At 36.7% G+C, this 18,897-nt stretch overlaps 3 protein-coding genes across 3 annotated transcripts; 1 reads left to right on the top strand and 2 right to left on the bottom strand.

Moving 5' to 3' along the window:
* Nucleotides 1-2,450: 2,450 nt before the first annotated feature.
* LOC116203418 (cell wall / vacuolar inhibitor of fructosidase 1-like) lies at nucleotides 2,451-2,974 on the bottom strand. The gene has a single exon (XM_031535126.1). It carries the CDS (start codon nucleotides 2,972-2,974, stop codon nucleotides 2,459-2,461), a length of 516 nt encoding a protein of 171 aa, XP_031390986.1. The 3' UTR covers nucleotides 2,451-2,458.
* An 8,110-nt stretch (nucleotides 2,975-11,084) lies between these two features.
* Nucleotides 11,085-14,373, bottom strand: LOC116203409. The gene is made up of 2 exons (XM_031535114.1): nucleotides 14,348-14,373; nucleotides 11,085-11,466 (listed from the first exon to the last, which is right to left on the bottom strand). The coding sequence occupies exons 1-2, from the start codon at nucleotides 14,371-14,373 to the stop codon at nucleotides 11,085-11,087; spliced, it is 408 nt and encodes a 135-aa protein (XP_031390974.1).
* LOC116193294 (protein YIF1B-like) lies at nucleotides 14,266-17,536 on the top strand. Its single transcript, XM_031522112.1, has 5 exons — nucleotides 14,266-14,494; nucleotides 15,440-15,612; nucleotides 16,523-16,621; nucleotides 16,720-16,871; nucleotides 16,971-17,536. The coding sequence occupies exons 2-5, from the start codon at nucleotides 15,442-15,444 to the stop codon at nucleotides 17,356-17,358; spliced, it is 810 nt and encodes a 269-aa protein (XP_031377972.1). The 5' UTR covers nucleotides 14,266-14,494; nucleotides 15,440-15,441; the 3' UTR covers nucleotides 17,359-17,536.
* Nucleotides 17,537-18,897: the final 1,361 nt, after the last annotated feature.

Raw genomic sequence — 18,897 nt, 5'->3', positions numbered from 1 at the left:
CCTTATTCCATTGCCATAGGTCTCTAACACCTAAACCTCCCTCCTTTCTGGGTTTACATACCTGCGACCAACTTACCTTTGCTCTTGAGAGGCACTCCGCAGATCCTTTCCAAAGGAAAGATCTACACTTCTGATGCACCATCTTGACCACTTTTTTAGGAAGAATGAAGTTTGCGCGCCAGTAGTTAGTCATACTAAATATGACTGAATTTATCAGTTTAATTCTCCCTACATAAGACAACTATTTAACAGCCCAGCTACTGATTTTACTGGTAATTCCATCGGTAAGGAGTTCACACTCCTACGATGACATCTTCCCAGATACCTGTCTTATACAGACATGATATATAGTAGAGCAACATAGAAAAAAATTGTACTAGTTCGAGACCCACTAAAAACACTTTTATCATCAGTGCAAAATGATGCTAGGAATAGTCTCATCTCAGCAAATAAATTAAAGATATTCCTAGTCTTACCAATATATATATATATATATAGTTAAATTAAAGATTCAGTTGCAGAGACCCATTATTTTAATTTTTTTTGCTGGATATTGCAGAGACCCATTCTACTTGATCGGGACATTGCTAAGTTCTGTTTCTTTTTACTTTCCAGTTTTCACACGCTTTTATTTTTTTGGGGGTAAACTCAGATATGCGAATGGACACTGACTAATTCATCGAGCCGGATCGGCCCACTAAGAAATAAAACTTTTTCAGCGTGGATTTTTTGTATTTATAAAGACTTGAACTCGAGATGTTGCTTTAGCAGAACAAGCGCATATTCCTCATACCTAGCCTCTAGTAATAAGCAGGGAAAAAAGATTGTGTCCTAGGGATTGTATTTTTTATTCTTTTCACTTTGAGGCGAGGCATATGAATTTTTATCAATATATGCCAAACTGCCAATAGGTAAGAGAGAATATATATATATATATATATATATAAAATTATAAAAACGGAAGCAACGCCTCGGACCATACCATGTAGGACAGAGATAATATGTCGTAGAGCGGTTTTTGAAATTCTCACAAATCGCAACATGACAAATGTCATCTTATTATCGTGCCACAATACTCATAGAACTCTAAAGATCTTTTCAGTTTTGAAAGTCAAAAAATCACCTATAAATAGTCTTTAAGAGAAAAAAATATCACTATTTGTAAATACATGCCCTCATCATCTTCACAAGCCAAAACAAAAATCTCTTATTCTAAAAGTTGTGAGGAACTCCAATTATTTTTTACTACAAAAATATAAATTTTGCAAGATACTATCATCTTATATGGAAATATCTAAAAAAATTTAATCAAAATATGATTAAGAAGAGACAAACTTCAGTCAAATATATTGTCACAAAATAAAAAAAAATAAAAACAATTAATTTCCTAAGAGAGAAACTTTCACTAAGGCGACTGTAGAAGAACCTCTACTGAGGTTGTCACGGATATTTTATGCACCTATAATCTATTACGAAAGTGGTGACCTGTCTTTTTGATATGTCTAAAGATTCTAGCCTGCACATATGTGTAGGTCTTGCATCTAGTTAAGCTAAATAAAGAAGTCTATATTTTGTGAATAAAGAATATTCACGCTGAGAGAGTTTTACTTTTTAGTAAGCGGACCTAGCTTGAACCGGATTAGTCGGGGCCTATTGGGCTTTCGGATACCATGATACATACCGAAAAATAAGATTATAAAGCAAGTGACCATTTTTTTTTTCTGGATACAAGGAAAGTTCATGAGGCTAATGTATGAAATAGAAAAGTGATCAATTTTTGGATTGTGCCATATAGAGGCAAACATGCTCTCCTATAAATGAAAGTGGGACAACTAAGACAAATTGTGGTGCCATGTAATTCGAAAATCCACATATCTACCACTCGAATACAACACTTGAATAATGTCACTTGGATGATTGTTTGTTGTCGATTGTACTCGGAAGTTGAAAATATATTTTGGAAGCATCACATTCAGTTTTATTTTCTTTGTTTTATGTCTTCACTTTAGAGCTGCCAGCGAACAAGATAAGATATAGAAAATGTACTCTTGGCATGACCTTGAATATTTCGGCATTGGTAATGACCAGAAACACTGTGATAGTTAACAACATATTAGCGGTTACAAAATCAGTGATATTTGCCGGACCAGTGATTGTATTATCTCTAAGCATTTGTATTTTATCGCATTTTGATAGTAACTAATTTGCGTAATGCGGGAGCCGATCTGCTGTTGTATGTATCATAAACCCGTGAATCACATGATAAAAAGCTAGATTTCTTTATTGATTGTTCTCAGAATATCCAATTTAAGCATACAGAAAAAGAGACAGACCAATGCAAATCAGGTCAAAGTCGAGTCATCGCGAGCCGAATTCGACCGTGTTAAACCAATCAATCTCCGGTATCCAATATCATTAACTATGTCCGGTATTGATATATGGCAAGAGAATTGAGAAATCAACCCAACGACCCGATTATATCAGCAGCCACAGTAGCGAGGTCGTGCACCTCGTTGTTCCCTGGTGTGAGAGGGTTGCGCCCCCCAAACTGCTCCTCGCAAAATGCCGCATTGTTCCCCACCATGGCTGCATCGCCCCGGGCATCGGAGAACTTCCTCGCTGCCAACTCGCTCAATGCATTTGGGATATGGCTCGCGACTATGTTTCCGTAGACGTCCACGCAGGTCCCATAAAACCGGTACAAGCTGGTGCCCCCGCTCACCGACTCAAAGAGCTTGAGGGTGTATGTGAACGTTGCGTTCGCCTTAGGGAGGAGGACGTCTAGAGTTATGCTGGCGAGCCCCGCAGGGTCTGCCGTGGCACTCCGAGGGTCCGACTTGAGAGTCGAGACGCACAAGGCGTAGTTCGTGGTCTTCCTGCACGTTTTCTCGATCACATTGTTCGAGGATTCGCATGGGGACAGGACGATCAGAAGGACGACGAGGAGAAATGGAGAGAGCGATATTATTCTCATTTTCGCGAGCGCGATTCGAAACGTTATGAATAAATTTTTTGTGAATGCAATGTGCCACTGATTCTAAATATATATATTTGATTTCTTGGTTCTCTATTGAGAGAAATATAAGGAAATATGAAGGGACAAATTGTCTTTCACTATATGGTGTGAGCAAAATATGGGAATAAATGGAAGCAGAATTAATATTTTAATCCCACTAAAGAAAGTCTTCGGGTATTTTCGGCTTCATTATGTAATGGTAATATTGTTAAATAAGGTGATATTAACTTACCGTAAAAAAGACCTATGCATCAGTGTACTGTCAGGATCACAAAGTATAAAGTAAAGATCTTGGTTAACCAGAAGAAAGAATCCTATTGTTGGTCTGGGGAGGCAGAAGGAAAGGCAATAACTAATTTTATTCCTTATACATTCTGAATAAAATGTTGCATTTAGTAAATAAAAACTTAAAACAACGTGTTGTTTGGTGTAAAAATTAAATTTTATATAAATTATAAAAATAGTCATTAAAGTTATAAATTACTTTTTAGATCACCAATAATAATTATAATATGTATTACTATTTTAATTTGCAATGAGCGCTAATAATAACGATAATTATAACTTGTAAGTATAAAATTATTCGTGTCAACTATAAAATTCTATATTATGTTTATTCATATATTAACATTAAGTGAAAATTGCACAATGTATCGTAACATTTAATTGTAATCTTAGTTCTATCATAACTTTGACTCTTTTTTTTTTATGTATCCTAACATTACTACTTTGGTTTTACGTCTATCTCACCGCGACCCTGCTGTACTTTTCTACGAAAATTATTGATGTGACACCGTTAACTGCTGACGTGGACATTTGTGTGGGCTCCTTGACACGTGGACCAATCTTTCTCCGCCACCTCAGCTCTAACCTCTCCATCTCTCTCTCTCTTTCTCTCCTCTCTCTCTTAGTTCCAAGGCCATTAGAATCATCATCATCACCACTCTCTTCTTTGTTGGGGATTTGTACCTTGGGACGAATGGTTCGGAGACGAAGGCGAAACCAAACTCGAAGTCGGGGAAGAAGAACTTCGAAGACGGTCGAAGAAGACAATGTCGATCATGAATTTGGAGTCGAAGAAGATGACAGACACGATGTTCGATGTTGAACAATTACTTTGGGGCACGGGTCAACGCTTTTCGAAAAGAGTTATTCACCCCCACATAAAGTTGTTAAAGGGTTTCAACTAATCTCTTTGGCGATACAACGAACCTTTTATGTGTTCTACGATTAGCAAACTCGAAGGACACCCTACTCTCATTCAATATTCTGGAATCGTTTCAAAATGTGGGGGCGAATAACTCGATTAGGGATATATATGTGAAATGGGGACTATATTGTAATTTTGTACAGTTGTCTTAGTGTGTGTGTGTGTGTATATATATACACAAGTCAGACACCCTAATTGGGAATGACATTACTCATACACATGGTATTAAAGCCACAACTAGGCTAATACCTATGATTATTTTCTCATTCTCATAGCCGTCATCCTCCAGCCCCTCTTTTTGCTCTTCCTCCCCATTCGGCACTGTCACGATTAACTCCCCATCAACACAGACTACATTGTCATCCCCAAATCCGATCTTCTTCAAATTTCCATATCCCCCATCGAACGTCTTCTCCATGGATTTCTTCTCCACCCTACAATTTCTCCATGGACTTATTTTCCCCCTTTCTAATCAAATCCTTATAACTCCCTCACTTGCCAGTTCAGAATCAATTACAATTGTTCCAGCAGCGATCTCCTCAGAGAAAGTCTCAATCTTGTTCAGAGAGGATTGAAGGTGATTTCACTCCATTCGTATTCAGGGGTGGAGGCTGAGATATCTTTTGGTTGATTACTGCTGTTGATTTGCTGTCGTTCTCATGGACCTTTCTACTCATCTCAACCCCACGGCCATCATAGCTGATCCCACTGATCAACACATTTCAGATGGTTGAGCTGCTCTTTACTCCTTTCACCAGGTTCACCTATAATTGATCTTGCCACCTCTGTTCAGTGACTCTCGTAATTGGTCCTGTCACAGCTCCCAATATCGTCCAACGTTGTTACTGTCTAATTGAACAACATAAATTATCTAGTCTAGAAGTCCCTCTTTTCTACATTCCTTAATTCCCATGGTCTCTATGACCATGTCGATGCCAACATCCCATCTCCCTCCCCTACTGATCCTGCCTTTTGAGTTGGTGTCGTACGGATGAGTGTATCCGCTCTTAGCTCTTCGCCATCATATCTAAAAACCTTCTTGAAGCCATACATACTCTCCCTAGTGCCAAAGCCATTTGGACATCCCTCCATAACACATTCGTTGAGCGATCCCGGGCCAGTGCTGTTGATATTAAGTCCAATCTCTTTCAAGTCAAGCTCACTGATCAAGTGGTTGAAAAGTATCTAAATGATATAAAATCCAACACTAACTAGTTAAAAGAAATTGGTCTACCCCTTTCTGATGAAGATCTTATCTCCACTGTCCTAGCCGGTCTCCCAAGTCAGTATGCTAGCTTCATCACCTTTCTCGGACCTATCACCCTCGGACCTTTCCAATTTTATCATTCTTTCCAATTCCTTCTTCTCAAGCTGTCACCGTTTCTGGGCTGCCCTCAGTTGTTGGCCTTCCACTTTGGGTCAAAATCCATCTCCCAAACCCGAGTTTGCACAACCACAGCCTATCCTTCTTGGACCATCTACCAGTCCAACTCAATTGCCTCCTGCGTCTGTTCCCCCGTGTGATCAGTCACCTTCCTAGACCAATCCTTCTCCAGTCGAGTCTGTTAATCACAGCCCGTCCACGTCTTCCTTGCCTTGCCCCTCTCTAAATTCCAATCCCATTAATTCCTCCTATCAGTGTTCTCCTTTGGCTGAGACTAGTAACACTTTTTCCTCTACTGATGCATCACCATCTCTACCTGTTCCCCATCACCATATGGTAGCTTAGACAAAATCAAGAATTCACAAACCCATCCAAAAATTATCATTACTTGCTACTTCTCTGATAACCTTAACCGAACCCACATCATACTCTTAAGCAATGAAGGATCCGAAGTGGCGTCAGGCCATGGCTGAAGAGTTTAATGCTATTCTTCAGAATCACACATGGAGCTTAAGTATTGAGTTGATAGTTCTATTGATCATTATAAAGCTCATCTTTTTGCTCAAGGGTTTACTCAACAACCTGGCATAGATTTCCATGAAACTTTCAGTCCAGTTGTCAAACCCTCCACCATTCGACTTGTTCTATTTACTGCTCACTCCTCGTCGTGGCCCATTCGTCAGTTAAACGTGAAGAGTGCATTTTTTCATGGTCACTTCCATGAGGAGGTCTACATGCGTCAACCCCTAAGGTTCGTCTATCCTCGATTTCCTGATCATGTCCATCACATGCATAAATCCTTATATGGGCTAAAGCCAGCCCCTAAAGTCTGGTTCACTCGATTTACAAGGGTTCCATTTGAGTCGTGTTGATACATCTCTCTTCATTTATCGTCACGGGTCTCACACCATTCTTCTTCCACTTTATGTTGATGACATCATTCTCACGGGTAGCTCAGATTCTCTTCTTGTTTGATTCACTGCACTTCTCTCTTAGGAGTTTGCAATAAAGGACCTTTGGCTTACTACATTATTTTTTGGGTATTCAGGCTACTCGGTCTATAAATACACTCTTTTTATCACAGCATAAATACATACAGGATGTCTTACTTCGTTTTGGTCTTGACAAAGCCTCTGTAGTAAAGACGCCATTACCTTCTAGAAGTAATTTGTCTTTAACAGATGGTGATCTTCTTTTGGATCCTTCCAAGTGTCAGAGTATGGTAAGTGCTTTGCAGTATGTTACTATTACAAGACCGTATATATGTTTTACAGTGAAACTCGTGAGTCATTTTATGGACGCTCCATGGACTGTACACTTACAAGCTGCTAAGAGGATCCTACGTTATCTTCGTGACCTATCTTCCTTTGCAATTCATTTTCGTAGGAACAAGGATTTTTAGATCACTGCATATACAGATGCTGATTGGGACGGGTGTCCAGATAGTTGCTGCTCAACGACAGGTTATGCGGTCTTCGTCGGCTCGAACCTAATCTCTTGGAGGTCAATGAAGCAACCCACCGTCTCTCGTAGCTCGATAGAAGCTGAATATCGAGCACTCGCCTATGTAGCAGCCAAGACTCTTTGGCTTCGACAACTTCTATAAGATATTTGTTGTCACTCACCGAGTTCGGTCATAGTGAGTTGTGATAACATTAATGCCACATATCTGGCCGCTAATCCTGTTCAGCATGATTGCAGCAAACATATTACGGTTGACTATCACTTCATTCGAGAACGTTTGGCACGTGGAGAACTTCTTGTTCAATATGTCCCCACATCCTCACAACTTGCATATTTGCTTACTAAGAATGTATCACTTTCATTATTTCAGTCTAATTGTAGCAATCTATCTGTCGCTGGGCGCCCCCCCCACACACACACACATAGAGATTGCGAGGGTATTAGGGATGTATATGTGAAAGGAGGACTATATTGTAATTTTGTACAGTTGTTTTAGTGTATATATATATATACACACACTCACACAAGCCAGACACCCTAATTGGGTATGGTATTACTCATACACAAACGCTTTTCGATTGTTGGGGATTTGTACCTTGGGACGAATGGTTCGGAGAAGAATGTGAAACCAAACTCAAGGTCAGGGAAGATGGAACTTCGGATACGGTCGAAGAACACGATGTCGATCATGAACTCGGAGTCGAAGAAGATGACATACACGATCTTCGATGTTGAACAATTGTTTCGAAGCACGGGTCAACGCTTTCCGAAAAGAGTTATTCATCCCACACACAAAGTTGCTAAAGGGTTTCACATTCGAGAATACAACGAAGTCTTTGTGTGTTTTACGATTAATAAACTCGTAGAACACCCTACTCTCATTCATTCTTCACACCATCTCTGCCCTCGACTCCCTCTCCTCCTCTATTTCATTTAATTACCACCACCACCATCACAACCATTAATGCCTATTCCTCTCCTTTCCTCTTTCTCTCTCTCTCTCTCTCTCTCATTCTCTCCCTTTTCTCTCTTGGCAAAAACAACACAGATGGATGTTTGTGTGATTCTTCATTCTATCTCTTTGGCTCTGTCTCTATGTGTGTGTGTGTAAACGAACAAATGGATGGATGGATGAATGAATGAATGACCGATTCACCCAACTTGGAATTGAATTTCTCCTATGTTCTCTCCCTCCCTTCTTCTTCTGCAATCTCTAACTCGATAGTTTAGTCACCATATATGCATGCATTAGCTCAAAAAAAAAAGCTCATTCCCTTGTTTTAATGTCTGTTGTGCAAGAAAAAAGAGCATCAAAAAGCTCTATCTCTCCCTCTTGAGTCCATTTCAAAGCTTTCAGTTACCCTCTCACTCATCCCTCTGGCCCATCTCCTCAGTATCTTCAAATCTCTCTTTAACTCTCCTCCATTTTATATAAACAAACATATCTTCCTATGTTTCCTTGTCAGGGTGCGGAAAGGCGGGTTCTTTTGGTGGTGGGTACCCGTTTCTTGATCTTGGGCGTGGTTGGGTTGAGGCATTGGCGGGGGTGATTTTTGCCCGATTGGATAGCGCAAGGGTTAACGATGTAGTCGGCGACAAGAGATTTACTCCCATAATGTATCAACCTCAGAGTAAGAGCATCGGGGCGTTGATCGATCAACAAGATCGGGAGATCAATCAGTCCCTCGGTACGCATGTTAGTATTGTTTGACCAGTTGTTATAGGGTGATCTTTGATCAGAGTCGACGTTCTTGGTACAAAAGCAAAAGAAGCAACATATGGCGAAGCTTGCGAAGCAGGCCTAGTCGAGGTCCTAGATGCCGATAGCCTAGAAGGACCAGGAGACAGCGCATGCCTCCTAGAAGGCGACTGAGCTGCAGGACCTGCTGGTGAAGCTGGAGATGGAGAGCGAGGAGTGGCGAGAAGAGAAAGGAGAGTTATAGATTCTGATTCCGATGGCCTTGGAATCGAGAGAGACAAGAGAGCGAAGAGAGAGAGATGAAGAGGTTGGAGCTGAGGTGGCGGAGAAAGATTGGTCCACCTATCAAGGAGCCCACACAAAATGTCCACGTCAACAGTTAATGGAGCCTCATCAGCAATTTCCCTAAAAAAGGACAGCATGGTCATGCCGGGATAGACGTGAAACCAAATTAGTAACGTTATGATGCCTCAGAAAAAAAAAATTGAGATTATGATAGAACTAAGATTACAAGTAAAGGTTAGGATACATTGTGCAATTTCCCCTAAAATTAATTAGTTTACACTTTTATCCCTACTAATGAATCTCATTAAATGCATATTCTCCTTCAGATATTAAACTAGTAATCCATCATGTGCGTTGCACGAAATTTGTATTATATAGAATAACATTTGTGAAGATAAACTTAATTCTTATGAATAATAAAAATTTTTAATTATTAACTTCAAATTTTGTATGATAATCTCTAATAAATTAGACTTATACTAAATAATTATTGACAATTTTGTAATACGATATTTTTTGTTATCTTTACTGTCAAATTTAAGCTTTTATTTTTTTTGTGAGCATAATTTCGTATAATTAATATCTATAGATAAATTCTTTCGAAAATCTTATATGAACTCATTTTATAATTTTCAATAAAAATTAGATTATCTTGAGAAAATTTTGCTTATAATTTTATTTAATCCGTATTACATATTTATTTATCGCTAATATAATGCACATATATATTATATATATGTCATTTAACTTTAGAGTTTGTACAGTTTTTATAGGTATTTTTTGAAATTCATAATTTCACACGTTAAATTTTTATTTTATTTATATTTGCTTAATAGATTACATTAAAAATAAAAATCATTTTATATCATTTTCTAAATTTATTTATTTTTTGAATGTATTATATGTAGAAATCTGTATAATATATAAATTTGACAACTCCATAATAATTAAGGTAAATCAATAAATCCCTTATTAATCCATATGTTAATATACTATATAGAAATTACATGATAATAGTTAATATTATAATTAATAACAATAAATGAATATAAAGAAAATATTCAAAGAAGTATGAAAGGATATTTGAAATTTTCGATCACTTATTGTCATTTCATTAATAATTAAATATATTCATAATTTTAAGAAAAAAAGTATCATTTAAAATTTGTAATATTAATTTAATAAATTTTAAGAATTATAACTAATCTTATAAAAACTCAATTAAGTAAATTTCTCATTCAAGTGATTCGGTCATTTTATCTAAAAGTATTCAAATTTATAAAAATTAAATATGAAATATTAGTTATAATAAAAGTTTTGATAGATTCTAAAATTATTATACTTTCATCAAATAAACTAACAATTTAATCTAAAAGTACTCAAATTTTGAATTAATTTTCTCAAAAAATTAAATTAATAATTGCAATGATTTATATACTACATGAATTCATTACTTTAAAACTTTTGATAAATATTTGATATATATTCTTCCATCACAAGTTTAAATTTACTGCATTGAAGTTTTTATAATATAAAAGATAAAACTCTTTCTAGTTAATATAAATTATAAATTGATACCAACTATTATTTTCATATTTAAACTTTTATAATAAATTTGTCTTGCAGTAATACGTGCAACGCACGATCCGATAAGGTAGTTACTTTTATATTATTTGTTATATTAATAATAATTAGATTAATAAAAGCATTTATGGACCGCATTTATTACTCATGTATTCCTTAAGTAAATTTTACCTATATATAGATAGATAGATATATAGATTAAATTTAGTGCTAAATCCATTTAAGGAAATTCGAAAAGGAAAAAACGGAGGGACTGCAAATTAGGCCAAAGACGAATGCTCGTTACCCATAACGCTCTAACTTAGGAAAAGTCATGAGATTTGGGTTATTAATTAGTGCTGATATAATTGCACTCATTGTCTTTACATATGGTCTGGTATTGATCTATGTATGCTTGAAAGAACATCCATATTGTATGCTCGCTCTATGTAAGAATTGACAATCAACCCAATGACCTGATAATATCAGCCGCCACGGTGCCAAAGTCGTGCACTCCGGTGGTCCAAGGGACTAGTGGGTCGCTCCTCCCTGCAAACTGCTGGGCACAACCCTCTGCATAGTTCACCACCTGGGTCACATCCCCTCGGGCCTCTGAGAACTTCCCCGTGCCCAAATCAGTTGAGGCATTGGGAAGAAGCTTCACAACCGAGACGATGTAGACGTCTATGCAGGCCCCGTAGTACTGGTAAACAATGGGCTCGGCACCTGTCCCCGTGTAGAGCTTGATGGCTTCTCTTAAGGTCGCATTCGCCTTGGAAAGGAGGATGTCTAGGCTAATCTTTGCGAGCCCTGTGGGGTCTGCTGTGGCACTTCGTGGGTCCGACCTGAGAGTCGAGACACAAAGGGGGTAGTATTGAGTCTTTTGGCACGTCTCTTCGATTACATCGTTAGCCGATTCACATGGAAACGAGAAGATAAGGAGAAGGGCAAAGGAGAAGAATCAAAGGGAGCGATAAATTGTTCATTGTCGTAATAGTCAGCTTAATATCTATTATCTATTATCTATAATATGTATCTTCGATTTCTTTATTTTGGTTATTGTGGAGGGAGTATATGTAGGATTTTCTTTGGAGTCATACGAGGAAATAGAAGGATTAATTAATTCTATTACCCCAAAAAAAAATATTAATAAATTCGTCGCCAATTTGTGGTAGATGCAACCATTATATGTGTACATTTTAATTAAAGTAATTAATTTGTGGAGGGTGATAATAGGATACGTATATAGATGGAAAAGTAATATTAAATGTATATGCAGTGGATATTATGGCATTTATGGATATGTTGTAGTCAACCTTATCTAAATTACATATGTAACAAAATTACCTCGAAAGGTAAATCATGCTCCCTAAGCAATCCAACAAAATGAAAGCATAATCAAAATAATCAAAGACAGTGTAGCACAGTTGCGCACGTTTTTGCTTGGTAACTAAGAGATTTTAAGTTTGATACTTATTGGGGACCACTGGAGCCTTTTTATTATCTATTAAGATTTTTCTTTCATTATACTTGACCATAGATTGACATATGTAATGGAGAAAGCATAATCGAATAAAAATTACCTTCAATAATATAGACTACCAAAAAGTATGTAGATTATTAGCTTAAAAATCAAAATTATTGAATAATTTTATCTCAGTTATATAAATTCGAAAATGTAAAAGGAAATTATTTCTTTGTAACTATATAATTTACGAATAACGGAAACACACCCACGCAATGAGGGTGTCGTAAAACATTATTTTAAAAAAATTATATAAGTCAAGTTTATATAAGAAATTTTTTAATTAATTATCTGTTAATAAATCTGTCTAACGTATGAACGATTAAATAATTTACAACTATACTAATTGAGATCATTAGTTACAAAAAAATTATTAACCGTTCAAAATTAGTATAATTTATTAAGAGATTAGTGTTAGAAATTTGAAATTAATCACTTACAATTTTTAATGTTACGAAGATATGGATCCTTTTTTCCTAAAAGAAAAATGGAATGATTGCTATAAATAAATTATGCAAATGTTCTAGAATTAACACGTACAACGTAAAGGGTAGACCAGCATTAAAAAAAATTAATTAATTGATTACATACAGAGAATATCCAAAAAGAAATACCCATAAGCCACTGTTCATATATAAATTTATATATAATATATAATTGCAAAACAAGAAGAGAGAATTACCGTCGTTACTCAAATCTTCCAACTCTTAGCTCTTCATGGTTCAGACTCTTTATGTACTCCATGATATTAATTAAGCACTTTTATTTATTATATAATTGATATTTATTACTTAATCACATTAGTTAAACCACCACATTAATTGGACCATGAAATTTCTCAAAAATAAAAAATAACATGATATTATTTAATGCAAAATATTAATTTATTATATGCGCAATATAATAGAGTTATTATTTAATAATATATATATATATATATATATATATAATATATAGTCGAATAATAATCCTGTGCAACGCGGGATGAAGCGGCTAGTTTTTGGTATAAGAAAAAATTTGTCCAATACCTCTACGAGCTTATAGTGATATCTAAAAGTAACGTGAAATTTAGTTATCATAAGTTATGTTTTCAAAATGATAAAAAGGAAAAGTTGGATTGTGATTTTCTAACTAAATATATACGATAAACTGCATTAATAATTAATTATTATTAGTTATTTAGTTGTATAATTATTAGGGATCCTTTTAATCTTACTCCAAATTAAAACCAAAATTTGCTCTAATATATGAAAAGCTAGAGGGCAACATTGGACCTCCATTTGGATAACCTTCAACACTCTAAACTCTCTAAATTTTTTATTATTTTATGATAGTCAAAATTATGACACTTAAATTATAATATTGAAGATTGAGATTAAAAAATTTCTTGAAAAACTAGAAACTTATTGATTCACTAATAAAATATGAAACATTTTCTTGAAAAATAAAAAAGTATTCTCAAAAAAATTAAAGTGATTTTATGATAAGCACATGCATTCACATAATCTTATGGACATAGACCTAATTATAGCACTAAATTATTAAATGTAAATCGGCAATAAACAATTATAATTATTCCTGGAAAAAGTAAAAATTTATCTATCTGCGAATCAATTATAAAATGTAAAAGCTAAAGTGACGTAGTAGGAGCTTCATTTTGATAGCTTTCAACTCTCTAAATTCTATTTTTTATTATTATTTTATTCTTAGTTAATGAAGTTATGACTTGTTATTATTATATGGATAATATATTAAATTCTTCTTAAAAAAAAAAAGGTACTCTCCATTTCATGAAAAGTTTTCCAAAAAATATTTTAAAAAATTCACGTTACATTTTATAACTTCTTAATAAATTAATTTTCTTCTATACCCGTGCATTGCGTGAGCTTGGACCTATTCATAACATTATTGTAACGTACTTTATAATAACTGAAGCATCGGAGAATTTATATATTTTGGTTATATTCATAAAACTTATATACTGAACAAATATTCCTATCGAAAGAAAAAAAAAATTGCCATTTGGGCCTCATACAATCTGGGCCCAATGGCCTAATATTGTGTGGCCCAGCACGTGCAGTCCACCCGCACCCTCAGCGGTTCATTCAATCACTCTCTCTTCTTCTTCCTTCGGAACAAAGGAAGAGAACGATCCAGTCATTTCTTCGGTCGATCTCCGCTCCGCGCGCTCCCGGAGATACCAAGCAGCCGGCTCCGCCACCGTCATCGGGCCGCCCACCGCTCGGAGCTACATTTCAGTCTCCACTTGAGCCGCAAGAGGAGTCGGCGATCGAATTCCGTCGAAAAACTTCGAATCTCTCCGCCGCTCGAACTCACAAAACTTTGAGGTCGGATTCCATATCTTACTGTTTCTCTCTTCTCGTATCCGATTATAATTCAGCATTCCGTGTCGTGTGTGCACGGCATTGTCGATTTAGATCTCGAAGAGTGTGGCAGATAAGTTCCCGTGCTGCGGCATTGACTGTTTTCAGTAGAGGCTGATGCGGCATTATGCTGGCAATTCACAGGCAGAGGGTTCAGGCCTTTACTTTTTTCAGTTACCCACGGCTATGTTGATCAATGTTGGATAGGGATGATTTTGCTGAGATTGAATTGAATCTTTTCGTTCATTTCTTGGCGGAGGGGATGATTTTGTGTTGTATAGATCCGAGGTGGATGATTCGTTTGATTATCTGTGTGGTCTCTCTGTATAAACAATGGCGTATTTCTCTTGGAGTTTTATGGATCACAGGTTGATGTTTTGTGGGAAATTAATTCAAAGAAAGTGCTCAGAGAAGCTTTGTTTTCAGGATGTCGAAGAGGAGCAAACACGGTTTATTGTGGATATGGGGCAGTATTCTTAGTTTTAGGGAGAGTTTTTACATGATTTATATTGATTAGTGTGGGTTCTTCTTTTAATTGCTGAGGTCGAATTTCCTCCAGATTGTGCCGCAGGTCTTTATTTTGATTAGTTTGTACGAGTTCAAACACGAACTAGTTATATATGTCAGGATAAAGAAGGATAATGTAGTAGATCAATTGCTGTACCACCTGCTGATCTCGGATAGCGGTATCCTTGTATCATTATCTTTCGTAATGTCATAGCTTTGCAGTTAAATATACTTTCTCTGGGGGTGTGTTATTTACTGTAAAAGAAACAAAGATGTGTGTATGATTTCTTATCAGTGTAATTAGTATGAATATGATTGATGGTTGATACCATTATTGCTTTTCACCTTAACCATTATGTTTCAATCCCAATTCATATTTTTCTTCCTGGCATGTTATCACAGCAATGTACAACAATATGGGAACACCAGCAGGGGTTCCGCAGCCACCACCTAGTGCTCAACCCAATCCATTTGGAAATTCATTTTATGGAGCTAGTTCTGGGCTTATAAGAGGTGGTCTTGGTGCATATGGGGAGAAAATTTTGGGTTCTAGCTCTGAGTATGTGCAGAGCAATGTAAGTAAAATGTCCATTTTGGAATTCATTGTCTTGGTTTAAGTTCGATGAATCATCCATGATTTAAGTTGCATGCTCCTAAAATTGTTGATTAATTGTGAAACGGTATTCCTCATTGGGTTTACATTAAGGTTTTTGGCATTTATTCTTTTAAAACTTTTATTATGACTTTTTCATGCCTTATTGGTTTCATTTAAATGGAGAGTTGCTGTTTTTACTCTTGGGTTGACTTGAGGAAATTTTGAAATAGTTTCCTGTGCTAAATTGGTTGCTATGGTTGTTTAAAAGTTTTAGCAGTGCTTAATTATGAATATTAGCTGTAGAAGCAAATCATCCGACAAGTCTTGTCAATGCTTCGTTAATTTTGTCGTTCTCCATCTTAGTCTAGAAGGGAAAAACCTTTTTGCTAAGTTCAGTTTGCCTGCAGAACGTTAGCATGGTAGATGTAAAAGAGTGATGATAAAAGAAATTACTATTTTAATGTGATTTATCAGAACCTTAAAGTTGATTATTACCTTGGGATTCATTTTGATCGCTTATTTGATATTTGTTAGGCTTCAGTATTTGGAATATTGCCTCATAATCATAATTTAATCAGGCCCCAGAGTTTTGAATTAACTTCATTTCGTTGCTTACTACTGTAAACTTTATGAACAGTACAATTTACTTTTTCTCCAAATGGATCAGGGCCAAAGCTGCATCTTTAGTTTAAGTAAGCTTGTGAAAGCAAATGAATTCCCGGTGGAAATTTTAATGCGTAGACATATTCGAAAACTAGTCTATCTCTCTCTCTCTCTACAATATAAACCGGAAAAGTGGGCAAAACATCAACACAATGTCTATTGCCATGAATCTTCTGGTTTGCTGCTGATAACTTTGTGAATGATGATTTTTGCCTCTTTCGTTACAGATTAGTCGGTACTTTTCTGATCCTCAGTACTATTTCCAAGTGAATGACCAATACGTCAGAAACAAATTGAAGGTGGTTTTGTTTCCATTTTTTCACCGGGTGAGTGCTCTAATCTCCATGAGTCAACTTAAAGTATGTTAGTTTTTGTTTTTCCCCCTCCTATCTGATGACTGTAATATATTCCTTTTTCACCTCAGGGTCACTGGACACGAATAAGTGAACCTGTTGGGGGAAGGCTTTCCTATAAACCCCCAATTTTCGATATCAACGCACCAGACTTGTATATCCCATTTATGGCATTCGGCACCTATGTTGTTATTGCTGGCTTCTTCTTGGGTCTTCAGGGAAAGTAAGTGTTTGATGTTGCTTCCTTTGTATCCTCTGTTAAAGAGGCCGTATTCATTAATGAACCCTTGAAAATATTATAACTATTACTACTTGTTTCCAGGTTCAGTCCTGAAGCTCTCAACTGGCTGTTTGTGAAGGGACTGATCGGGTGGTTCCTGCAAGTAGCCCTCCTCAAGATCACCCTCCTCTCACTCGGGAGCGGGGAGGCTCCCTTACTGGACATGGTGGCCTATGCAGGCTACACCTTCACGGGCTTGGCCATTGCGGTCCTGGGTAAGATCCTGATGAGTTACTCGTACTATGCCCTGATGCCATGGTTCTGCCTGTGCATGGGTATCTTCCTCGTGAAGACAATGAAGAGGGTCCTGTTTGCTGAGGTGAGAAGCTATGACTCGAGCAGGCACCATTATCTGTTGATTTTGATCGCTCTTGCCCAGTTTCCACTCTTCTCTTGGCTCGGTAACATTAGTGTCAATTGGCTTTTCTGATTTTGGAGGCGGTTGCTTTGTTGTATCCAGCTTTGGAACTGCAAGGCCATGCTTGCTAGGAACCTGTAGAAAGGGTATGAAATAGAACCTCAGTCAATGAGGCATATTCTGTTCCGAATTACCAAACTTGATATGATTCTATTGATTTTTCTCATTCTGAATTACATATTGATATCAACTGATTGAAGGAAACTTAGGTTTGTTGGATTTAGTAAATACTCTCGTAACTTCCAACTGTGGCATCGCAAAATGAGGATTATGAAAGCTCAAGGATGGAAGTACAAATCTATGCAATACCTGTTTTCTTCGAGAATTCATTCTGTTGTGGGCATGAGCTGATCAGGCTGTTGGAGGCTTGACTCTTTCGAGCTCGGTCCAAGTGTTTTGCTAAGCAAGCCAAGGCTGAGTTCAGCATATCTTGGTTCGACAATCTTGCAAGTCAGTCATCGGTGCAGTTGGCGCTGTTGCAGCTGCAAATCTTGTAGCACGAAACCGTTAGAAGCCTGAATTTATTTTCATTCATATTATGCCCAACTGCAGGAGTAACCAACGAGCGAACAATGGAACCCTGACCAAATCCAGATCGACCAAATCTAGACATTATATTTTCGGTAAGGTTCAGAGGCTGTGTAATTTCTGCAACCGCTTTAAACAATGACCTCTTATCGCATCATAGAGTCCCGGCTGTATGACAAGTTAACTGATACGTTGCTTAATCACTTGTAGTTGATCTAATAAATCATATTTGCAGGCGACACGACCGACCATGGAATTTCCCTAAGATTCGGCCCGTGAATATAAGATAGAGTGAAAGAGAACAACGCAAATCTCCCTATCCTATGCGTCTATCTCGTGGGTTTTGGCCTTTTTGAGGTTCACGTTAAAGTTATATAAGATAGGAAGTGTGGATATTCTGGAAGCTACCCTTTGTGGGGACATGTGGGAACGTGACTTCCTTTGACCAAATGCCAATTCTCCTCTCATTTTTTTCAACGTAAACTATTTGATATTCGAAAATTTAATAAGTCATAATTAATTCATATTTGAATCGGATCGGCTCACTAAAAAAAAAAATCTCTTCTCTATATAAAAAAATTAGAATACGAGATGTTATTTAAGAAGAACGTGCGTCGAACTTCCTTAAACTACTCGGGTTGGTCTCCACACATTAACTTATTAACGTTGTTGTCAATCTTCAGTAAAAAAATAACCGTTGCACCCAAAACTACGAATAAAAACAATGGTCCATTGGCCCACCACCGATTTGTATCAATGCAGCACAATGTATGGTGCCCCTGGTGAGAAATGGGGTTTAGTGGAGTAGCAATTGTGTTCTCTATTCCGAATCAAGGAATTCTGAATTCAATTATGTATATCCGAGTAACCAAAACTCCATTGCTACTAAGTCCCACCGATCTAGTAAATTTTGTGATCTGCCCCCCCGATGTCTATCATGGGAATGAATCAAAATCCAAATATGTTTTCTTTATATGCCTCTATTCTGATATATTATCTGTGGAGATAGAGAAATGGCATCGT

This window comes from Punica granatum, chromosome 1 (genome assembly GCF_007655135.1).
Source record: "Punica granatum isolate Tunisia-2019 chromosome 1, ASM765513v2, whole genome shotgun sequence".
In the NCBI taxonomy this organism is placed as follows: Eukaryota; Viridiplantae; Streptophyta; class Magnoliopsida; order Myrtales; family Lythraceae; genus Punica; species Punica granatum.
The sequence above is the reverse complement of the archived record's forward strand: the minus strand, read 5'-3'. Positions and strand labels throughout refer to the sequence as shown.